The sequence below is a fragment of the Lissotriton vulgaris genome, chromosome 4_1, assembly GCF_964263255.1.
Source record: "Lissotriton vulgaris chromosome 4_1, aLisVul1.2, whole genome shotgun sequence".
Taxonomy (NCBI): domain Eukaryota; kingdom Metazoa; phylum Chordata; class Amphibia; order Caudata; family Salamandridae; genus Lissotriton; species Lissotriton vulgaris.
In genome coordinates this window covers 2,137,202,981-2,137,228,787 of record NC_141691.1, presented here as the reverse complement: position 1 = coordinate 2,137,228,787, position 25,807 = coordinate 2,137,202,981, and the positions used below count along the sequence as shown (strand labels likewise).

At 45.1% G+C, this 25,807-nt stretch overlaps 1 protein-coding gene across 1 annotated transcript in view; it reads right to left on the bottom strand.

Moving 5' to 3' along the window:
* Positions 1 to 25,807, bottom strand: part of LOC147725236 (pepsin A-like) — a 186,999-nt gene that overhangs the window by 102,733 nt on the left and 58,459 nt on the right. Inside the window, exons 3-4 of the mRNA XM_086966552.1 lie at positions 12,123 to 12,240; positions 5,850 to 5,968 (exon numbers count right to left, since the gene is read on the bottom strand). Of these exons, the coding sequence (XP_086822678.1) occupies positions 5,850 to 5,968; positions 12,123 to 12,240 (237 nt within the window). The remainder of the gene's footprint in view (positions 1 to 5,849; positions 5,969 to 12,122; positions 12,241 to 25,807) is intronic.

Genomic DNA, 25,807 nt, shown 5'->3' with positions numbered 1-25,807 from the left:
TGACCCAAGAAATACCCAGGAGATGGCATCTGGCCTAAGAAAAGCCCAGAAGCCAGGAGTCGACAGTTGACATAAGAATTACCCAGGAAGCAGTAGATTGCAGCTGACCCAAAAAATACCCATGAGCCAGGCGATGGCAGCTGACCACAGAAATACAGAAAGACAGGAGATGACAGCTGACCGAAGAAAAACCCAGGAGCCCGGAGGTGGCATCTGACCCAAGAAATACCCACTAGCCAGGAGACTGCAGATGACCCAAAAAATACCAGAAAAACAGGAGATGACAACTGACCCACAAGATGCACAGGAGCCAGGAGATGGCAGCTGACCCTAGCAATACCCATAAGATGGCAGCTGGCCTAAGAAATATCCAGGAGCCAGGAGATGGCAGCTGATCTAAGTAATACCCAGGAGGCAGTAGATGGCAGTTGACCCAAGAAATACCCAGGAGGCATGATTTGACAGCTGACCCAAGAAATACCTACATTATGGATCTTGCAACCCATACTGAAAGGCAATAGTAAAGGAATGTACAATGGGTTTTCTTTTTAAATTGTGATTTGCTAGGCAATGTATCAAATGTTTGCAACTGTCCTTCCAGTGGCAAACCATTGTACAAGTGTTCCTCAATGGAGGTGGCAATAGATTTGCAGAGGGGAAGGGGCTCCCATTCCCTTTGAGAATAATGGTGGTAGCTTCAGGGGGAGCAGCCGTTGGTCAAGGGTGTTACAATTGTGGACCATTTTTTTTTTAGCAGCATCAGTTCCTTTGAGGGACTAAGACAGCTTAAAAACATGTTTTACATTTGGAATGCCAGACACAGGGATGATGGTCTGCTGTTCCTGGCAGCTCACCATAACAAAGTAGTTATCCAATAGCAGAAGATCACAAATATACACCTTCCTAATTAATATTCATTAAGCCAGTTAATCTGCAACACCCTGCAAAGGATAATTTTGCAAATAGACCTACTTGCGCATGGGTCAGATTACAAAATCGGACACTGGTCTCAAAAGGTTGGTGCACAATTTTCAGCCACTTTTTGTAACCAGCACATCAATATATCAGTATATTTTACTGAGGGCCACATTACCATAAAGGTCAGGGCCATGCTTCAGTGCTGCATTCGGGGGTATCACCTCAGGGGAGAGGATGAGGAGCCAGGTTCCTACTTGGCTGCTCGGAGCCTCTGTTCCACTGGATCCCCGCTTTCATCAACTAAGTGAGGCGCTTAATTCCCCACCTAAACAACTGTTTCAACCATCTCCCGACATCAGATGGTTCGGGAGCGTCTGACGCTTAGGCCGCCCGTCCAACCGGTCGCAGCAACACAAGGATACTGGCAAAAAATCGTACCCAGCGTTTTAACCTCAAGATGGCGCCTGAGAAGGAATGGAGCTGCTTTTATAATGATTCAAAGCGGATCCATGGGAACTTTTACCAAACTACCTACCCCCTACCCCTCCGCTCGTTCTACTCTTCTCCACTTTCCTGCTACTGACCTCTGCCCTCACCTGTTCTGGCCCTTAGTCCCCACCCTGTTTATCTGTAAATTTTCCCTCGTAATCTGAGATCTAGCTATTCTGTCTGATGCCCGATGGAGCTACCTGGTTTATCTATAGGGGAGACAGGTCGGGGATTCCCTCCTTAGACGTCACCTACCCAGTCGGTCTTCAGCCAGACTTCCTCTCGTCTCTCCTTTCGTCTCTTCCCTCATCCTCCCTCTATTTATGTCTCTATTTCTCTCCTCTCTCAATGTATTGAGACTGAACTATTCTGTCCGATGCCCGATGGAGCTACCTGGTTTAGCTATAGGGGAGATGGGCTGTGGACTCCCTCCTTGGTCATCACCTACCCAGTCGGCCTTTAGACAGACTTCCTCTTGTCTCTCCTTGTTTTCTCTTCCCTTATCCTCCCTTTCTCAACTTCCCTGCCCCCTCCACTACTTTTCTCTCTCCTTCCCCTCCTCTCCTAATGTAATTGCCTATTTTTCGATGTATTGTGTAACAGTTGATTTTTTCTGATAAATTGTTAATTCGCCTGTAAAGCGCTCTGATAGCTTCGGGTCTAGCCAGCTCTAGTCCCTTCTGTTTTACTCTCCTACCCTTGTACACTCCTTTTATCTCGTCTTCTATTCTCTTTAAATGTTTTCTTGCAACAAATGTAACTTGTAACGGATGTGCCCTTGTAACACTGTGGAACCTCATGTAAAGCGCTCTGATACCTCCAAGTCTAGCCAACGCTATATAAAACTCATAAACAAAATAAAATGAACAAATAAACACACCTGGCCCTTGGTCCTTTCAACCACAGCCTGTCGGTCACGTTGGATCACTGTCCAAAGGATCAACCCAACGGAACCTTCAGTACCCTGCCTGGATGTTTGCCTGAATACAAGTACCCAAAGACAATACCAGTGCCAAGAGATTGATCAGTGACAAGTCAGAAGATTAAGAATATAAACAAGAATATGAATGAGACTAAGAGTAGGAATATAACTACAAACAAGAATATGAGTGAGAATAAGGGCAAGAATACGAATACAAACACGATTATGAACAAGACTAACAGTTAGAATAACAATACAAGAATATGAATGGAAATAAAAGTAAGAATATGAATAAGAATATAAACAAGAATGTGAACAACAATAAGAGTAAGAATAAGAATACAAGCAAGAATGTCAATGAGAATACGAATAGGAATAATAATACACACAAAAATATGAATAAGAATAAGAATATGAACAAAATTGTGATCAATAATTAAAGCAAAAATAAGAATTCATATAAGAACATGAGTGAAAATAAGGTTAAGAATAAGAATAGGAATACAGACAAGAATGTGAATGAAAATAAGAGTAAAAATAGGAACACAAACACGAATGTGAATAAGAATAAGAGAAAGGATAGGAACACAAACAAGAATGTGAAGGAGAATAAGAGTAAGAATTGGAACATAAATAAGAATGTGAAGGAGAAAGAGAATACGAGTAAGAATATGAATATAAAGAAGAATATGAACAAAACTAAGAGTAAGAATAACAATACAAGAATATGAATGAAAATAAAAGTAAGAATATGAATAAGAATATTAACAAGAATGTGAACAACAATAAGAGTAAGAATAAGAGTAAGAATACAAGCAAGAATGTCAATGAGAAAACAAATAAGAATAAGAATAAAAACCAAGCATATGAACAAGAATAAGAATAGGAATATGAACAACATTATGGTCAATAATAAGAGTAAGAATAAGAATACAAACATGAATGTGAGTGAGAATAAGGGTAAGAATAAGAATAGGAATACAGAGAAGAATGTGAATGAAAATAAGAGTAATAATAGGAACACAAACAAGAATGTGAAGGGGAAGAAGAGTAAGAATATGAATACAAACAAGAATATGAACAAGACTAAGAGTAAGAGTAGCAAAACGAGAATATGAATGAAAATACGTTGGAAGAGGGGGGCGCCGGTATTTTCAGAAGATCTTTGGCGATGAGGTAGGATTCTCTCGCCGTTATTATTTTGTCTTAAATTAAGTATTTCGTCTTAAGTTAGTATTTTGTTTTAAGTTAGGATTTTGACTTACATTAGGATTTTGTCTTAAATTAGTATTTTGTCCTGTAAGGATTTAGTCTTAAGTTTTGGCCTTATGACAAAATCCTAATTAAAGACAACATCCTAACTTAAGACAAAATACTAATTTAAAACAAAAACTATTTTAAGAGAAAATCCTAATTTAAGAGAAAATCCTAATTTAGGACAAAATCCTAATTTAAGACAAAATACTAACTTAAGACAAAATGCTAATTTAAGACAAAATCCTAACTTAAGACAAACTACTAATTTAAGACAAAATACTAATTTAAGACAAAATCCTAACTTAAGACAAAATACTAATTGAAGACAAAATCCTAACTTAAGACAAAGTAGTAATTTATGACAAAATGCTAACTTTACTCCTACTAAATGTCTTCTGTGAATACCAAAAGTAGTAAGTTTAGGATTTTGTCTCAGATTAGTTCTGTGAATCCGCCCCAATGAGAATAAAAGTAAGAATAAGGATACGCACAAGAATATGAAAAAGAATATGATTAAGAATACAAACACGCATATGAATAAGAGTAAGTGTAAAAATAACAATACAAACCAAAATATGAATACAAGTAAGAATAAGAATATGAGCAAAAATATGAACAAGAATAAGAGTAAGAATAAGAATACAAATGAGAAAGTGAATGAGAGTAAGATTGTATAAACAAGAATAAGAGTAGGAATAAGAATACAAACAAGAGTAGGGGGAGTTCAGTTTGGGTGTTATAGTGTCATAATGAAAATGGAAAATGTGTATATCCTGTCAGTGCGATCATATGATGCGAATATGTGACTTATGTACTGAACCGCTATATACTGCTTACTATACCTTCATATATCCTGCCAATAAAGACATTTTCAAAAAAGAATACAAACAAGAGTGTCAATGAGAATAAGAGTAATAATAAGAATATACAAAAGTATATGAACAAGTATAAGAGCAAGAATTGGAAAACACACAAGAATATGAACGAGATTAAGTGTAAGATTAGAAATACAAACATGAATATAAATAAGAGTGAGAGTAAGAAGAACAATATGAATGATGATAAGAGTAAGAATACAAACAAAAATATGAACGAGAATAAGAGTGAGAATAAGAATACAAACCAGAATGTGAACGAGAGTAAGAGTAAGGATACAAATTAGAATATGAATGGGAATAAGAGTAAGAATAAGAATACAAACCAGAATGTGAATACGAGTAAGAGTAAGGATACAAATAAGAATATGAATAAGAGTGAGAATAAGAATACAAATATGAATATGAACGAGAGTAAGAGTCAGAATGAGAGCACAAATGGGAGTAAGGGTAAGAATAAGAATATAAAGAAGAATATGAATGCGAATAAGATTAAGAATATGAACAAGAATAAGAATACAAATAAGAGTAAGAATGAGAGTAAGAGTAAGAATAAGAATACAAGAATGTGAACTAGAATAAGAATATTAATACGAACAATAATATGAACAAGAATAAGAATATAAACAAGAATACGAACAAAAATAAGAGTACAAATAAGAATATCAAAAAAATATGAGTTCGAAAAATAGTAATAATATGAATACAAACATGTGAATAAGAATACAATCAGGAATATGAATAAAATCATGGGTAAGAACAAGAATAATAACACCTATTAATAATACCAGGAGTGGCAGAGTGACTAATATCATAAGAATTATTAACTTAACCATTAGTCATTTTGTCACAGTGGCTAAGGAATTTTTATGAAGAGCAACATTTTTCTTTCTTTTCTTACAATACATTGGACATAGCACAATAAATATAGTAATATATAACAAGGGGGTATGTTATTTCAACACTATTGGTCTTTCTATGAATTTTGGTAGTTTGCACTCCATTACACAGCTGTGTTGAAGTACTCTCTTTATAATGCCCCGGGGTATTATATATACACTGTGTTCCAGGGGTAACCATAAGCACATTTTTCTATAGTAAATTGTTATGCCGTAGAATTCTTAGGAGGAGCATTATATGATTCTCACATCTCATAACTCTGATTATAGCAAAATATGGGGGAAAGTGTGGTTTTAGGGTACTCTAAGATAAAATCATGTCTAACCCGAGAGGAATGTTAGTAGAAGATCTATGTAATGGTGATAAAAGTCTAGAGAATTTTTGACTTGTTGTCGATTTGAAGAGTTCAAATGGAACAGACAGGCCCGTATTTGACACAATTAATGGTCTATTCATTGCCCCCCTCCATGAATGGCTCCCTCTCTCACCTGTACAGTGTCGTAGCCCAAAACTCCAGTCATGCTTCCTGCGCCGTAGGCAATGGAGATGCTGATGTCTGTCGGCTGGAAGGTGGAGGAGAGCTGGGAGTTGAATCTGCGGTGGTTTGCTTCCAAAGGAGACAATTGAGGGTCATTCGTGATACAGGAAGTTAAACAACTGTATATAGTTCAAGAATGCCAGTCAAAGGCAGAGGCTGAGCACCCTAGAACCGTGAACATTATGTGCATAGTGGCACATCCCACTCTACCTCTATGTGCACATGAACTCCAGTCTATTGTTTGTGTAACTCAGCCGACTCCTGTCTGCACAATCCACTGGCCTGAACTCTGTTCCTCCCATCTGCCCCTGCAAGTGCGTACACTCCAGGAATGTACTTTGTACAACCCAGCCTTCTGATGCATGTACCTAAACTCCAGTCATGTACTTGTGATCTCATACTCATCAAACATAAACTCCTGGCATAACTGTGTTACATCCCAGCCTGCTCCTGCATACACTCCAGGTTTCACCTTGTCTAACTCAGCCTAGGTCTGCGTGTACGTAAACTCCTGGGCTGAACTGGGTACAGCTAAGACTGCTCCAGCATGTGCTTGCACTCCAGGGTTGTTCTTATACAGCTCAGCCTTCTTCTATGTGTGAACAAATCCCAGGCCTGCCCTGTGACAATCCCAGCCTGCTTCTGTAGGTGCGAACACTCCAGGCATGTACTGTGCACATCCCGCACGTACTTGTTATTATCCTGCTAAAACATATATATGAACTCCAGACATGTTGTTATATAACTCAGTCATCTTCTATGTTTGAACGAACTCCAGGCCTGTATTGTGCATTTACCATCTTGATCCTACATGTGTACATATTCCACAGTTATATACCAAGCATAAGTGCCTGCTCCTGAATCTGCATAACTCCTTGGCCTGTAGTATGAGGGTATTTGCCTACTCTTGCACACACACTCACAGTAGGCCTGTACTGTCTACATCTCAGCCTGCTCCAGAGTGTGTATTCACACCTCATGGGTGTAGTATGTCCACCTGAGCTTGTTCATACATGTGCACATACACTGCAGGCACATACAGATTACTCTGAGCCTACTCTGCATGTGTACATGCCCAGGATTGTAATATATACATCTCAGCCTGCTACTGAAGGTGGTTTCACAGTCCATGCATATATTATGTACATCTGAGCCTGCTCATATCTGTGCACATACTGATCATTCTTGGCCTAATCTACATTTGTACATGCCACAGGACTGTAATGTGTTAATTTCATCCTACTCCTGCCTGTGCTTAAAAAGAACTGCAGGATGCACCAAACATTTTTTTATTTAGTTGTATATTTATTTTTGTTAAAATTGCTTAGAATCAGTAGAACTGCTTTTAATATTTCTAAAAAATGCCACATCCGTAAATTATTCGCAGCAATGTAATTGGCACCATCAATAAAACAATCTCTTTACCATTCTTTACAGCCTTTCCATTGGAATTGGTCAATAGAACATCCTCTTTATCATACTCATGTTTTATCACTCTTTTTTTAGGAGAACATTTCTATACTCTGTGAGAACTTTCAACCATAACCTAGATCTCCAGGTGACATGGCCAAGTGGTATAGTTCTGAGACTGGGGCTGGCTCGCTGAATCTCCTATGAATCTCCAATGATTCTCCTATGAATCTACTGTGAATCTCCTACGAATCTTTTATGAATCACAAGTGAATTTCCTATGAATCTCTAAGAATCACAAGTGAATCTCTTATGAATCTCCTATGAATCTCCAGTGAATCTCCTAAGAATCACCTATGAATCTCATGTGAGTCTCCTATGAAACTCCTATGAATCTCTTGTGAACCTCCTATGGATCTCCCATCTTCTATGAATCTCATGTGAATCTCCTAAGAACTTCCTATGAATCTCTCATCTCCCTTGAATCGCCTATGAATCTCCTGTGAATCTCCTAACAATCACCTATGAATCTCACGTGAACCTCCTATGAATCTCCAAGTATTCTCCTATGAATCTCCTGTGAATCTCCTAAGAATCACCTTCGAATCACAAGTGAATCTCCTATGAATTTCCTTTGAATCTACGGTAAATCTCCTATGAATCACTGGTGAATTGCCTATAAATCTGCCATCGCCTATGAATCTTCTAAGAATCTCCTATGAATCTCCTGTGAATCAAAAGTGAATCTCCTATGAATTTCCTATGAATCTCCTGTGAATCTCCTATGAATCACCTATGATTCTCCTGTGAATCTTCTAAGAATCACCTATGAATCTCATGTGAATCTTCTATGAATCTCCAATGATTCTCCTATGAATCTCCTGTGAATCTCCTATGAATCTCTTGTGAATCACAAGTGAATCTCTTATGAATTTCATATGAATCTCTGGTAAATCTCCTATGAATCTCTGGTGAATCGCCTATGAATCTCCCATTTCCAATGAATCTCCTAAGAATCTCCCATGAATCTCCTGTGAATCTCCTATGAATCTCCTGTGAATCTCCTATGAATCGCCTATGATTCTCCTGTGAATCTCCTAAGAATCACCTATAAATCTCATGCGAATCTCCTATAAATCTCCAATGATTCTCTTATGAATCTTCTGTGAATCTCCTATGAATCTCCTGTGAATCTTCCATGAATCGCCTAGGATTCTCCTGTGAATCTCCTAAGAATCACCTATGAATCTCATGTGAATCTCCTATGAATCTCCAATGATTCTCCTATGAATCTTCTGTGAATTTCCTATGAATCACCTATGATTCTCCTGTGAATCTTCTAAGAATCACCTATGAATCTCATGTGAATCTTCTATGAATCTCCAATGATTCTCCTATGAATCTCCTGTGAATCTCCTATGAATCTCTTGTGAATCACAAGTGAATCTCTTATGAATTTCCTATGAATCTCCGGTAAATCTCCTATGAATCTCTGGCGAATCGCCTATGAATCTCCCATCTCCTATGAATCTCCTAAGAATCTCCTATTAATATCCTGTGAATCTCCTATGAATCGCCTATGAATCTACTGTGAATCTCCTATAAATTGCCTATGAATCTCATGTAAATCTCCTATGCATCTCCTGTGAATCTCATGTGAATCTCCAATGAATCACCTATGAATCTCATGTGAATCTCCTATGAATATTCTGTGAATCTCCTGTGAATCTCCAATGACTCACCTATGAATCTCATTTGAATCTCCTATGAATCTCCTGTGAATCTCATGTGAATCTCCAATGAATCACCTATGAATCTCATTTGAATCTCCTATGAATCTCCTGTGACCCTCCTAAGAATCACCTATGAATCTCGTGTGCATCTCCTATGAATCTCCTGTGAATCTCCAATGACTCACCTATGAATTTCATTTGAATCCACTATGAATCTCCTGTGAATCTCCTAAGACTCACCTATGAATCTCATGTTAATCTCATGTGAATCTCCTATGAATCTCCTATAAATCTCCTGTTAACCTCCTATGGATCTCCCATCTCCTACGAATCTCATGTGAATCTCTTAAGAACTTCCTATGAATCTCCCATCTTCCTTGAATCTCCTGTGAATCTCCCATTTCCCGTGAATCTCCTGTGCTCTCACAGTTTGACTCGTTAACTTCACAAGTGTTTTTGGTGCTGGCTGTTCATTGCATCAGGATCCCTGCTGCATCTCCTCGTACCCACTGTGTGAAAAGCTGTAACTCCTGGCTTGACCAATCCTTGTTGAATTTTCTGTGGAGAACAAGGAATTCCATGCATCTTTCTTCCTTGCACTGGATTCCAGTAAAGAAGAGAATTCTGTTCAAAACATTGGGGTTGATTTTTCATGCCCTGTGCAACACTGGTCCAAGTTCCCTGGCCTCCAGTATACATTTTTTTAGCCCTTCCAGGAATCGCCGGTCCTCACATTTGGCCTTAGTTAGAATGTCAGGAGTAAGTAGGACGAGGACAGGTGGACGCTCTATTCTTTCTCCAGCCCCTCTGTATGAAACCCTCTACCTCTGCATGTGAGACATGAAAGTTTGAAACCTGCTTGTAAAAAAAAGCTTAAAACCTGACTATTCACTCTGTAATTTTCTTCTTGCTGCTCGACTAACACCTGAACGCTGCCAGGAACATCTGTGCGCTCTTTAAATCTGTCTACACTTTCATCATATTCATCGTCTGCATCCTCTCTTGGAAACCTGGAATCTATCCTTGGCCAATGCCACAGGACCTCCCGAATGGACACGGCTCAATTGAAAAAGGTTAATGCCAATCCATCCATCTCAAGCAATGTTTGCACAATATCTCTGCTGCCTTTGTGCAAGGACAATGCCATACAAACAATACGACACAAGGCTGTATTGGTTAAAAAAAGGTTGTGTGTCGACTTTTGAGATTTAAACAGAGTGTAAAATCTTAGGGCCCGATTCACTATGGTAAACTGAGACAAAAATCTACCTTTATGATTTTGGTATTCACTAAAGACATTTATGAGTAGCAAAGTTAGACTTTTATCTCAGTTTAACTTAAGTTTTGGTCTTAAGTCTAACTAAGACCAAAACGTAAGTTAAACTGAGACAAAAGTCCAACTTTACTACTTGGAGGAATAACAGCCTTTCAGAGGCGGAGATCTCCGTCAACAGTGAAAAGTTAGTGTAGAAAATGTACACCACTGAATTCAGTTGTAGGGTGGCACACCCTGGTTAACAGGATGAAGACACTTACATCCATATCTAGAGTTAAGTTATCACTTGTCTGTTTAACGTGCCTTCACTGCTGGCGCCTGTTTATAAACATTCCCTGAAGCATGAATGCTTGGATGCATGTTGAGACCTGCCTGTAGGAGCAAGCTCTTGGAACAGATAACACTAGCAAGCACTGTGCCAGGAGCCCACCATGGGTGGGAGAGACAACACATGAGTGATGATCACCCCCATTAGACAGATGACATCATTAAGAGTAGATCACTTCTCCTGTGTAACCAGGGTCTATGCTTTTCTTGTAACCTTCATAAAAACCCTGATATACGCACACAGGCGTAGGGCGGCATATCTTGATTCTCCGCCTCAGTGTACTGTTGCAGCATTATCATTGAGTCTTCATTTTTATAAATATGCTGTACCTCCACCCGGAGGTAACCGACTGGCTTCCCAGTAGTGTCCAGAGATGAAAAACAAGAGGGGGTTATCTGTGCTCAAGTGCTGTGAGTTAAAATTCATTGCATCGCTCAAAAGCTAGTGTTTAATGGAAAAAATGCAGTGATGTGGGAAGTTAAAACAAAGGTGCGTATGTGGATCCAGCTACTAATCCTCGCACTGGTGTTGGTCAACATGTTTCAGCATCATGAAAGTTCTAGAGGCTTTCGTCAGGACTGGGTTGTGTGTATGAGCGCCTTGTGGCCCCTTCTTAAGTGGTAAACTTACCACTCATGAGTAGGGAGGTCAGACCTTTTGTATCGGTACCTCTTTTTTTGTTGTAATGGGCTTCCTCAGGATGCCGTATAGCAAATAGAAGCCAATTGCGGTTTCACTAAGCCACTTGCTAGTTCTATCTCTGCATACGGTGTCTTGGGTGTTTTTCATCTCTGGACACCACTGGAAAGCAAGTCGGTTTACCTCCAGGTGGAGGTAAAGCATATTTACAAAAATGAAGACCCAATGATAATGCTGCTACAGTAAACTGAGGCGGAGAACCAAGATATACCGCCCTATACCTGTGTACGTATATGAGGGTTTTTATGAAGGTTGTGAGAAAAGCAAAGACCCTGGTTACACAGGACAAGTGATCCATTCCCCCCCCCCCTCCTTGATTTTGTACTAACCATTGGAAGGTGAATGGATCAGAGCTTCTTTCTCCCTCCGCATTGATTAAGATGTATATCATTAAGACTAGGTCAGCTGGGATATCATAAGCTGCTGTCCCGGTTTCACAGCTCGTGTTGGTATTCCTCCAAGCCACGAGGGTGCAGGTTCCCTTCAATAGATACTGCTTTACCACCAAAAAGGGACGTTGTGGAGGGTTCGGTGGTGAGAGGTGTCGATGCAGAGACGATCAGTGTTCACTGAACTCAGTGCAGCTTAGGAGCACAATCAAGGGGACCAGCAAAGCCGAGAGAAAAAGACTGACCGGAGAGAGGCTGAAAGGAATGACCATTAGAAGAAGCTCGAGGACTAGGAGAGATCTAGGAGGAGAGTGCCCGCTGCGTTGAGAGGGTGGAGCATGGAGGGCGACAGGAGTGTGAAACACTACACAAGCTTTCAGAGACTTACTGCAGGCCGAACTTGAGCAGGACACAGAAGGGACCCAGAAGTCAGAGGAGCCGGTGTCGAACACTACGCTGAAGTCCTGTGGAGGGGTTCCAATGGAGATTGTCCCAAAATATTCATTCTGTAGAAAAAAAGAGAGAGCGTATCACCAGAACTGGAAAGATTCATATTGCAGGGAAAGAGAGAGCGGTGCCAGAAATGCTGCCTGGCGGTGAAGTGAGGCTTGTATTTTCAGCAGCCGCCCTTCACATGTTAAATGTAACTCATAGAGATCTCTGCAAACAAGACATATCGCCATCCAAGCTGCCACGGGCATGCAAAATCTGTAAGGTGAATCTTTGGATATTCCATACTCGGAATCTTAAACCCAAGCAAACTATGGGGCATATTCTCAAAGATTCATCCCCAATCAATCAGCACTTTTCTGCCACTAAAGTGGCAATAGATTTATTGCCCTATTTACAAGCCTGCGCTAATAGCCTACATCACCAGTTTTCCTGCGATAGCTGCCGTCAAAAAAATAGCCAAGGTAGACAGTGACAATTAACGCTGATCATATGCAGGGTGGGCATTCCCGTCCCAGAAATCTTGATAACACCACTTTGTCATATTCTCAACGACCAGCCAGATCAGTGATGCAGGCCAAAAACAGGTGTAAAGGCGTGTTAGCAGCAGGAACTTAAGACCTGCTTTTTCTGGTCTAAAGAAGGACGAAAACCTGCATTAGAAAGGGAGCCCAGCCCAGACCCGCATCTGAAGACCAACAGATGCCATGGAGCTACGAGTCATGCAGCTCGGAGACCCAAGAGGGCCACAACACCACCGCCACCACCCCCAGGACCACCCCCAGAACAACCCCCCCCCCCCCCCCCCGGACTACCACCCAGACAGCACAGAACAAGACAATCTCACGCACTATCGTACTTCTCTACAATAAGAATATTCTGAGTCACCCAATAAATCCAAAATCTTTATTCTGACTATAGTGATTCATGAGACACTGTGCGAACCATGAGGAGCATCATAATGCATGCAACAAGCATCATCAGCATTGTCACAACACCATAGAATACAAAAGTAGCCGCCATGTCATAATGACTGTGAAAAAGGCAAAACAACTCGGCAAAATCACCCTCCCCTTGGCAGGAAGAAGTCCTGTTACATACCAGAAGATACCCATGCGTGATTAGCAGACCCCCAACATGAAAGCCCAAATGTGTGCATTGTAGGAACAGCAAAGCACAGCTCCATGGAATGGCTACCTTCAAGTGTTTCAAAAACATGCAACCACGGCATAACAAAGCACGATTATTCCACATTGCAGCTGCTGCTAACATGTCAAGACCAGGTAATAGGGACTGACCAGTACAGAATAACAAGAGACATCGTTGATCGACTTTTCACACCATCAACAGACAGAATTGTGAGTGAAAGCTGAGGACGTGAAAAAAATCTATAAACATGGATAGGGCAGAGGCAAAGTGCAGCGAAAACAAACTCCGGCTGAGGTGGGCGCAAAAGCGGCAGCATAGGGCACGCAAACTCATGTGAACTTGCAATGTCGACAATATATCCTTAGGGCCCCATAACCCCAGATGATACCCATCTATCTCATACGCAGGAGCATCCTACGCCAGAAATGGGAGACTTGCATGATATTCAATGAAGCTACATTGTAGGAAAGTCTGCGCAGCCGCACAGATATCCCATTGAGCCACGATTCCAAGCAAAGCTGCACGCGTCATTTGACCATAAACAGTGCAAGCCTGGTCATGTGCCACCAAGGGAACCATCAACCGGCTGATATCAGGGAATGGACACCACGTGTTCGATAAGCAAAGTTCCATTGCCAAGGAGAATTGACATCTTTTGCAATGTAACACAGGTTGCAGGCAAGTATAATATACAAATCGAAAGGTCAAGTCGTAACTTACGCCCATTGTTGCTAAGGGAAAGCATCCAGAAGCCTCATACAGGCGTCTATGTTACAGTTGTAGCTGGCCTGGCCTGTGCAAAGCCTCACTACGCCTGGATCTATTCCTGAGACAGCACACCGATTTATTCAGGAATCGTGCAGACACAACGGCTGATCACCGACGGCCGTTCCACGCACCGATTCTCTCAGTGCGCCTCTGCAGACCCCGGATTACCTTGAACTGGTTAACGGAAGTGCCCTTGAGGCTGCCAGAAATAGATTCATGGAGACCTCCAATAACTAATGGACCTTCATGTACTCGAATTTAACTAAGCACGCCCTAATTCAGACAACCTAGTCCTGATGACGATCCCAACTAATATGGATCGAAACGCCGTTGACCTAACAGCTTAACTACAGGCGTACTTCTCCTTTGTGGCTCAACATCCAATTGAAAGAACCTTGTTTATTGTAATATCACGTTGTTACATGCTTTGGAGCCACTCACTGTAAACTATATACACTTTGTTCACAGTGTGCCGTTCTTGCTGTTCACCCTTTCACTTGCGTCGCCACTTTCCCCATAGTCACTTTTTGAGCACCAAGTACTATATGGTTGTCACCAATTTATGCAGTGCTGCTTCTAACTGTATATTTTCCGACCATGAACTTATGCCATAATATAAAGATGAATAACTATCTTTTACCCTATTAATGAGTATTCTCCTTCTTTCCTTGTGAGTAATGCTGTATGCATGCATAATTAATTGCCTACACATCCTTACCTATCAGGACATTGTTTCTTTATGCACACTCAAGGTGAGCAGCCATTTTGAAGCAAAAAGTGGAGATGCAGGACACCATCTTCCAGCACCAATATAATGTGGCACCCCCTGAAGACGCTGGAACAGATAGAATGAATGAAAGCTGGTATCCCCCCAGGTATAATTTGAACAGAACTGAACATGCCAGGTCCCGCACATTAAAAAATTGTGCAAGGACGGCCGTCTGAGATGCATTGCATATTTGGTGAGTTAGTCCCACACAATGAAGTGGGAGGTCAGTTGTAAGAAGCTACTTTATCTCACTCAAGGTCCGAAGCGCCTGCAACATGAATATGTCTCTAGCGGATGTAGGGGCCACCTCCTGTTGGAACAAAAGGGCTTTGTGCCTGCTCAACATGTTGCACTCTGCTTCCGAGGTAGGAATGGAAGGCTGGAGTGTAGAACCTATACTCCCTTGCGTGGGCGGGAGAAGGACCTTGCTACAGCAAGGGGCGCCCTGGGGAACTGTTACCAAGTATGTGACTCCGGTCTGCAAGCCACAGCAGCCTTGATTGTGTAACATGAGTTAGCTGTCCTTAGTAGGCAATGGTGAAGGGTGAAGGATGGTCTAGGTGTCCCCTTTGATAGGCATGCTGGATTCGGATCTGACACGTTAAATTTGCCATGCGTTTGAACATGTACACACATGGGAGTGAAACACTGTTGATTCACACTCCTCCCCTGCTTCATTCTCCCTCAGTCACCGATAAGCAAAGGTCAGCTCCCATGATTCAGACATGGAAGCGCTACCAAGTGGTTTGACTTGGCAAACAGGAAGGCATGCAGACCTGTGCCGACAGGCATGACAATTGTATGCCATAGAAGTGCGAGTGATGCTACCACCCAGCGCAGACAAGGACATATGCCTGGGAGGAGGAAGGAGCAGTTTTGAGGCGATGTGATACACATTGATCCCACACATGTGCCAGAAGCAAAACATGGCAGACATGATTCCCAATCTCGCACAAATCACATGCTACAGCACTTGTCAGTCTACCAACACAGCATGCAGAACCACCAATTCAACCAAATCTCACTGACCACTCACAGGTGAACAGAGATATGCACTCACCCAGGCCCAGAGGTAGTGCGATGTGGCCCACAAATGCACCAGGAGAATTGTTGAACGCACATTTGGTGTGTTGCATTCACTTTTCAGATACATGGAGGTCACAGGTGGTGTATTCCTGTGCAGCCCAGAGATAATGTGCAAGGAGGGGAATGTATGACGTTACAACACATACATTTACAACACATACCTTTACAACACAGGTTTTACATCACAACATCCCTTACAACGCATACATTTACATTGCATACCACTACAACACATTTTTTTAAACTATACTTACAACATTTACCATTACATCGCATTATACCTTTACAATGCATGCCATTATATTGCATTTAAGGTAAGTGTTGGATAGTGTAGGGGTAAAAATTACTATTCTAACTCCAGGGGGTGTACAAGTAGAGTAAGTGTTGGATAGCATATGGTTTAAAATTCCTATTCTAACTCCAGGGAGTGTAACAGAAGGGTGAGTGTTGGATAGTGTAGGGGTAAAAATTACTATTCTAACTTTAGGGGGTGTAACAGTAGGGTAAGTGTTGGATAGTGTAGGAGTACTATGCATTGTAATGGTATGCATTGTAATGACCTGCATTGTAATGCCTGCGTTGTAGTGACATGCGATGTAGTGTCATGCGTTGTAGTGGCATGCAATGTGATAGATGCGTTGTAAAAGATGTTGCAATGTAATGACTGCGTTGTAAATGTAGTGCGATTTAATTGTTACGTTGTATAGGTTGTTTCCCCAAAGAGGGCATTGCATGTTGTGTATTGCACAGCATTTGTGCGAACAACAATGCCCCATGGATCCAGGTGCCCGATGCAACGGGCGATGGTGAGGAAGGTGAGGTGGGTGGACCACGCCCCACTGCGCTGCTTATGGCTGATATTTTCAGCACTGTTGGGTCCATTGCAACTTTTTTCATGATCAGGTTTCCTTTGTTATCGGCATCCTGGTGGGTTCACTGCGGATATATGACGCGTGTGCTTGATACTATCACCTGTTGGTGGCGTGTTGGTCCTACGCCTTTAACACAGCGTTGGTTTCCCGCGATGGACGGCGTTATGTCCAGGCGCGTCCAGGTTGGCAATGATTATCGCCCGTTATTGAGAAGATCCCCCTATGAGTCAAGAGCTGCTTCCCCCCATTCCCCAGCGCCTTGAGACCCGCACAGGTTAGTATCACGCTTAAAAGAATCCCTGACTGAGCACTGTCATACATTAAAGATGTATTTGTTGAATTGTAGATCGCCTTCAAAGCAGAAGACGGAGATATATATGTTTATGGGATGAATGGGTTAGCAGAGGATTCAGCACCCGAGGCAGTAAAGGCCCCCCTCAGGGTATACGATAACAAATTTCAAACAGGAAGGTAAAAGAGCAGGTGGGGTGGCAGGAATCCTCAGAGAAGATAGGAAAGTATTGACTAACTGTTGTAAATAGAATTAAGTAGGTAGCAGGACACGTCTTCAGGTAGTTAAGATATATTTATTAAGTTAGACAGCAGAGCAGTAAAACCCCACAGCTGACCAGACCAACTGCTAGGGCCGGAATCCTCCACACCACAGATAGAACACACAAAGGTACTATGGGAGATAGAGAAGGTAGGAACACTAAGAAAGGACTACAGAAACCAGGTAGTCATATTGATGTAAGTATAAATATACAACACTAACCCTTTGAATCTGACTGGTTGTGAGAATTTAACAAAGGCCAACTTCACCCTTTTAGGGATCTGAATGTTAGGGTTGGGCGGAATTTGCGTAGGTAGAGAAGGTAGGAACACTAAGAAAGGACTACAGAAACCAGGTAGTCATATTGATGTAAGTATAAATATACAACACATCTTCTCCCCTTACAAACAAAACACAAATGGAAGACTCAAACACACAGTAAGAGTTAAAGCATGGAGAAAGAAACATATAACACTTAAGAGGTCAGGGACCTCATGAACTTCCAGAACAGGGAGAAAGAGAATCAGGATCAAGATGTGAAATAAGATGAAGACCACTATGACCACCTTCTCCCCCTCAATTGACAAAAACGAAGAGCCAGTCCACTCTCTACACTCCATCATTGTGGCCATCAAAAATGGAAATAGAGAGTTCACTTTCTCTAACAAAAATTGTCCAGTGCAGATATTCGCTATTTTTGAGGATAGAACAGTTCTGGAAGAATGCTCCCGAAGAAAAATTTGGATCCAGACTTCTTGCGGTCCAAAAACCAGTTCTGAACCAGGTGTCTAGGCTCTGAGTCTTTTCCTCGGGTTATAAGCCTCTGGTTGTTTTTAGGCTTCATAAATGTCTTTAAATTTCATTTCTCTTGTGGACAACTTGCCTCTGCACTGTGGGCTAAAAGTCTAGTTCAAAAACACAGAAAATGTATGCCGGTTCAAAGAACCACCTCGTCACTACATTGTCGTGGTACTGAAGCTCTAGTCCTACACGAACCTCGGTCGTGAACCCTGCCGGTCCTGGGACTCTCTTCGTCCTCTCCCGGTACAGGTTGTGGGAGTTTTGTCCTCCACCGGTCCTGGGACATAGTCTGTCCACTCCCGGTACTGATCTGGAACTTTTGTCCCCTTCCGGTCCTGGGACATTCTTCGTCCTCTCCCGTTTACTTTCTTGGATCTTTGTCCCCATCCGGTCCTGGGACATCCTCTGTCCACTCCCGGTACTGATCTGGAACTTTTGTTCCCCTCCAGTCCAGGGACAATCTTCTGTCCCCACCCATTCCTTGGTTGTACGGGTCCTGGAATTTCCTTTGTCGTCTCTCCTTTGTTCTCTTTTTTTTTTCAGGTAGTTAAGATGTATTTATTAAGTTAGACATCAGAGCAGTAAAACCCCACAGCTGACCAGACCAACTGCCAGGGCTGGAATCCTCCACACCACAGATAGAACACACAAAGGTACTATGGGAGATAGAGAAGGTAGGAACACTAAGAAAGGACTACAGAAACCAGGTAGTCATATTGATGTAAGTATAAATATACAACACTAACCCTTTGAATCTGAGAGGTTGTGAGAATTTAACAAAGGCCAACTTCACCCTTTTGGGGATCTGAATGTTAGGGTTGGGCGTAATTTGCGTAGGTGCGCTACGCAAAGCTCCGCAAAACGTTAAGAAGTCTCCGCGACCACATAGAGTTCCGGGGGAAACATCTTGCGAACACGCATTTTGAATGCGCGAACAAGCAAAAAATTCTACGAAGCTGCGGATCACAGAATTTTTGGCAATTCTGCGTTCTCCACGGAACGTGAAATTACCCACATTCCGCAAGCGGAATGGAATTTACCACCCAGGCCTATTGAATATCCAGTTGGCTAAATAAATTATGAGAGAGCCACTAGGATGGGTCAGGACCGGAGGGTTTACTACTGGAACAAATCTTTAAGGGTCCGACCCATAGTCATGGTCGTTTATTCGACCCGGTCATCTCTAACCTCCCTAACCCGGGACTGAAGACGCACGTCCTGTTCCTTGGTCTGATCATGTTATAATCCCAACGAAGCTGAGAGGGACTGATATGAGCTTGAAGAGGCCCCTGCAGGAGAGGCCTAGAAGACCTTGGATTGAGATGGGAGAGCAGGGGCTGGGAGAAGGTGCTGACCGCCTCTGCTCCCACCTGGACAGGTGTCACTACGGAGAGCTAGAAGACCTTGGATGGAGATGGGAGAGCAGGGACTGGGAGAAGGTGCGACCGCCTCTGCGCCCACCTGGACAGGTGTCAGTACGGAGAGCTAGAACCCCTTAGGGAGCTGGTGGACACATGTCTGGGTCCTCTGCTCCCTTATAAAGCTCCAAAGGGAATCACATTAAAAAGAGGCCCCCTGGTGTTCTGAGGAGCTTTCCCCACTGAAAATGGACATTAAACAAAAGATATGGAAATGGAGAAAGAAATATGATGATGCTAGTAAACTTTGCTATAGAAAAGTTATAAAAGACCACAAGCATTAGGAAAAAGAAGAAAAAACTGCATTTAGACACCTCGCAGGATTGTATGAGAGAACTATTTAAGAGAGGGAACTCACCACTGAAGCTCCCTTGGAGCTCTGCTAGTGCCCCTCATCCACAGGGAGGGGCAATAGGTTTGCAGAATTCTTTCAAAATACAATTCTGAAGATTCTTAACTGGCCGGCAGCAAAGCCGGCAGCTTAGGGGCAGGAAGCAAACATGGGGCAGAAGATGTCTCTGTTCTGGCTTCTTTTCCTGCCCCAGATCTGGAATCCCTGGAGGCAGCCCTCACATCTGTTCAGTTTGGGTCTCCATTCGACACCCTTGCTCCGGATGTGGGGGGAGCATACCCGCCGACCCTGCTTTACGAGATAACTATAGACCCATCTCTCTTCCCTCACTGGCCAGCAAAGGCCTAGAGACGCCTGTGAATAGACATCTATCAGTGTATCCCGCCCTGGCATCTTCAACTCCACTGAAGCCGGTTTTAGAAAGTTGGGCAGTGCCAAGGGAGCTCTACTTGCGCCCACTGAGAAGTTGAGGAGAACTCTAGAGGGGGGGGGGGGCACTGCCACCTTAGTCATATTTTGCTTTGCCGAGTTTTGTATAGCGCAATCTAGACCCACGGGTATCAGAGCGCTTTTCATGAGCACCAGTTATATTACAGATGGACGCATTCATTTTTGTTGGGCACGGCGAGATTGAGTGATTTGCCCAGAATCACAGGATGTTGAGCGTCCCTGCCGGGACTCAGACCCAGTTCCCAGCTCCGAGGTCGACCGCTCTAGCCATTAGGCCACATTCTCTCCGCAGCATTTGATACGTTGTTCAGACCACTCTTATAGAAAGGTTACAAGGAGTGAGAATGGATGACTTTGCTTTAAAGTGCTTTGCAGCCTCCGGACAAACAGAGGTTTTATGGTATGTGAGGAAGTCTTTTCTTCTGATGTATTTTCTCTTCCTTGCAGGGGCCCCTGGGGTCTTCCCCGAGCCCCACGCTTTTTAATCTCTAAGTCTGGCCTCTGCAGAGTTTATTCAGTCATTTGGCCTGGGCCTGGCATCATCTGAGGATGACAGGCAGCTTTTCAATCGATAATCCCCAATCATATCAGCCCCAGCTTGAGCAAAGCTTAACAAAGGTCCCTGAATGCAGGGCTGTCAATCACTCACATGGACCGGTGGAAAGGCGGGAGTGATGAATACGGGAATCACCCCTCCAAACGGCTAGAAATGATTCGGCCGGAGCATGTGGGCGATCGCCCTGATCCAAAAAGGACCTTAAAAATCCAGGAATTCTGGGTCGAAGTCGGGCTTCATTTCGAACCTCAGGCCCGCAAACTCTCAGCAATTTGCTTCGGCATCCTCCGGTCTTAGAAGGAATGCCTTAAAAACCTCCCTACCTCACGAAAGAACTAGAATATGGACTTTGGTCTAAGTTTATGATTTGATTTGATAATGTATAGAGCACGCGAATGCCCAGAGGCGTCTTGGCGCTAGGGTCGACGTAAGAAGGACTGCCTAAGATCAAAAATCTAAACTTGGAACAAAAGTCTAACTTTACTACGAGTAAAGTTAGACTTCGGTTCTAAGTTTTCCTTTGTGAATCGGTCTCAAGGCACTTTCAGCCACAGACACTTCCTTCCTCTTTACCTCATCCTTCCCGGTTCTCTTACCCCTCCGATTTTCTCCCTTTGTCATGTTTTTTTCCCCTCTTTCTCTCCCTCTTTTCTCTGTTTTTCTCACTTGCTCAGGGTGTAAGTTTGATGAGGAAAAATGAGTTCTCATCCCTAGAAAAGGGGAGCAGGTGGGAAACCCTGCAGCCACCGGCACAAATTAAGCCCTGCTGCGCGCCCTCTTTTCCTTTATTTGACAGGCCCCATCGGTTCCTCGGGAATCCTTTTCAATTCCCAGCAGCAACTGGTTCCTTTCTCTCTTGAAGGCTGCAGGGCTCCCCACCCTGGGGACCTTGGCACCTCGAACACAGCGCAATGACGCCCTCTGGTGCTGGCTTCAGGGCGCTAGCTTGCCTCTGAGCACCTCGTCCCGCCATCATCAGTAGAGTGTCAGTGTGAGTCGGTAAAGTGCCTCCTCTACGGGTGTTGAGGGCTCTGGTACCCCGCCCCCACCCAAACCCCCAGATCCTGAGTATGGGGGGGTTAAGGCGGGGGACCGCGGGGGCCTCGGCAGCCAATGAGATGCCTGGATCCGGGGGTTGGATGTTGGGGCGCTCTGGAGGCAGAGGGGTCAGACAGGAGGCCCTGCATCTGTTGAAGCTCCAGTACGTGACAAGCGCCTTACACCGAAGCGCAACGGCTTCTGAGCGCTAGAGAGGCGCTGGCTGCGGGACCAGGGGCTGCTGTCCCCGTGCAAAGCTGGGGGTCACTTCAGGGGGAACACTACGGAGGGGGTGGGGGGTAATACACCGCCACCATCTGTAGGTGCTGGATGGGGTCTGATTTCGGTTTGTTTATACACAATACGTAGAGGTATGTAACACCATTCCGGGGCCATAAATAATAACATTCATTGACAATAAAGAGGGCCACGTGGGTGCTTCATTAGAATAAAATTAAAATAAAATAAAAAAAAAATGAATTGGTCCCAGAGGCCTGCAGTTAACACAGGGTCACACAGAGGACCTTCGGCGAGTTGGTGTTGTGTCTATTTCACAGGCACTTATTCGTTTTTTTCTACAGCTGTTAAAGGACAGAAACGTATTATTTTACCACTACAGCCCTTATAGTATTTAATTTTAAAATATTGTATAGTATTTAATGTTAAAACATTTTGTAGTATTTTTATAGTATTTCATTTTAGGACTTTCTCATCTGTATTTATTAATAATTATTTTTTTGGGGGGGGCCGTCATATTGGTATTTATACATATTTACTTTGCATTTTACAAATGAAATCGTAACTCGATTATTTCTATAATTATTTAATAAATGAGCACACACAGTCCCGTTCCTGTTGGGGCTTAGGTCCTCACACAGCAATCTGAACTTAGCTTTAAAAATCGCTGAAAACGAATATTGGGGGCTCCTATTATTCTGGTCTGTGTGAGCCAAGGCCAGTTTCAGCGGCCTGAAGACCGGCGCTAAGCGCTGCTTTTGCCCCCAGGTCCGGGTGGAGCGGGCGGGGGGGGGGGGGGGGGGGGGGCGGGATAGCAGGACGCCCCAGCTGCTGCTTCTGCTGCGATAGGAGGCAGCAGCATCTGCAGGTGTGTGTCTGCTGCCACCCAACGGTGGACACTGGAAGCGGCACATCTGGATTCCAGAAGGCAGCAAGTGAAGTGAAAGAAAGTGCTCACGGGCAGGAGATGGGACGGTGCGATTGACCCATTTTCGAATGATTATAGATCTGCCTCCTTCGCCACAGTCCGTCATCTGCAGATTTGAACAAGAAAACAACTCAGATCCCAGCTCAAAGGCCGTGCTGCCGCAGGGAAGGCCCTATGCGGGGCTGACAGGGTCGCCTCTGCAGTTTATTGCTGTGTCTGAATGTTCGTTGCAACGAACGCCCAGGCAGTGCTAACAAGTTTCAAAATGATAACATGAAGTTATCCGATCTCAAATTGTGCTGCTTAAAGCCGCAAACGTTGCCTTTTCTTGCTGCATAATTGACTCAACCCTGCCGCACATTGTGGCCCTCCCGGCAACATAGTCCGTGGCCCTCCTTGTGGGCTAAAGTCTGCCGGGGCCGGGTCTGTGCGGGCCGCACAGAGATGACGTTTCAATAAGGCGGCAGACTCAGGCACCACTTCACACAGACAGCACTTTACAAGAAAAGCCCCGATATGAGCTGCTTTCACTGTATCTGGAGTACTCCCATAGGTAAAATGCTATCTTTCCTCGAGTGCTGACAATCCTGCAGCCTCCTGAGCAGGGGGTGGATTTACTAAAAACTCATCAAACTCATCTGGCGCCCTCAGGCGCAGCGATGCATAAGAGGGAGAGAGACGGACAGACACAGCACTGACCGCTGATTCACTGTCAGAGAGACTGCCCTCCCTCCCTCGCAGACCCACCATTGAGTGAGGCCTCCCCCGAGCCCCTGCGCTCTCGAGCGTTGAGTGAGGCCTCCCCCGAGCCCCTGCGCTCTCCAGCGTTGAGTGAGGCCTCCCCCGAGCCCCTGCGCTCTCGAGCTTTGAGTGAGGCCTCCCCCGAGCCCCTGCGCTCTCGAGCATTGAGTGAGGCCTCCCCCGAGCCCCTACACTCTCGAGCGTTGAGTGAGGCCTCCCCCGAGCCCCTGCACTCTTGAGCGTTGAGTGAGGCCTCCCCTGAGCCCCTACGCTCTCGTGCGTTGAGTGAGGCCTCCCCCGAGTCCCTGCACTCTCGAGCGTTGAGTGAGGCCTCCCCGAGCCCCTGCGCTCTCGAGCATTGAGTGAGGCCTCCCCCGAGCCCCTGCGCTCTCGAGCATTGAGTGAGGCCTCCCCCCCTCCAGCCCCTGCACTCTCGAGCGTTGAGTGAGACCTCCCCCGAACCCCTGCACTCTCGAGCGTTGAGTGAGGCCTCCCCCGAGCCCCTACACTCTCGAGCGTTGTGTGAGGCCTCCCCCGAGCCCCTGCACTCTCAAGCGTTGAGTGAGGCCTCCCCCGAGCCCCTGCACTCTCGAGCGTTGAGTGAGGCCTCCCCCGAGCACCTGCGCTCTCGAGCGTTGAGTGAGGCCTCCCCCCCTCCAGCCCCTGCACTCTCGAGCGTTGAGTGAGACCTCCCCCGAACCCCTGCACTCTCGAGTGTTGAGTGAGGCCTCCCCCGAGCCCCTGCGCTCTCGAGTGTTGAGTGAGGCCTCCCCCGAGCACCTGCGCTCTCGAGCGTTGAGTGAGGCCTCCCCCCAGCCCCTGCACTCTCGAGCGTTGAGTCAGACCTCCCCCGAACCCCATCACTCTCGAGCGTTGAGTGAGGCGTCCCCCGAGCCCCTGCGCTCTCGAGCGTTGAGTGAGGCCTCCCCCGAGCCCCTGCGCTCTCGAGCGTTGAGTGAGGCCTCCCCCGAGCCCCTGCGCTCTCGAGCGTTGAGTGAGGCCTCCCCTGAGCACCCGGAACTCTCGAGCGTTGAGTGAGGCCTCCCCCGAGCCCCTGCACTCTCGAGCGTTGAGTGAGGCCTCCCACGAGCCCCTGCGCTCTCGAGCGTTGAGTGAGGCCTCCCCCGAGCCCATGCGCTATCGAGCGTTGAGTGAGGCCTCCCCCGAGCCCCTGCCCTCTCGAGCGTTGAGTGAGGCCCCCCCCCCGAGCCCCTGCACTCTTGAGCGTTGAGTGAGGCCTCCCCCAGACCCTGCGCTCTCAAGCGTTGAGTGAGGCCTCCCCCAGACCCTGCGCTCTCGAGCGTTGAGTGAGGCCTCCCCCGAGCCCCTGCACTCTTGAGCGTTGAGTGAGGCCTCCCCCGAGCCCCTGCACTCTCGAGCGTTGAGTGAGGCCTCCCCCAGACCCTGCGCTCTTGAGCGTTGAGTGAGGCCTCCCCCGAGCCCCTGCGCTCTCGAGCGTTGAGTGAGGCCTCCCCGGAGCCCCTGCGCTCTCGAGCGTTGAATGAGGCCTCCCCCGAGCCCCTGCGCTCTCGAGCGTTGAGTGAGGCCTCCCCCGAGCCCCTGCAATCTCGGGCGTTGGTGCTCGAGGCCCTCCTTCACCGCTGGTTTCACCTCGCCTCATCTGTGGTGGTCCAGTGCACCTCTGTCTCCTATCTCTCGCTCCGCCTTCCCTCTCCACTTTACTCGTTTTTTACCCTCAGCTCAAGCTCTTTTTTGCACTTCTCTGGACTTTTCTACGTTCCTGCCCTATTTCACTTTTAGTCTTTTTTTCCTCTTTATTCTTCCTTTTCTCTTTTTCCACCCATTTTCCCCGCCACTGCTGCCTCCGCGGCCCCTCCCCCCCAGCACGACCAGCGCAATTGGCCCAATTCAGCTCCCCTCCCGACTCCCAGCTGTCCAGCCCTC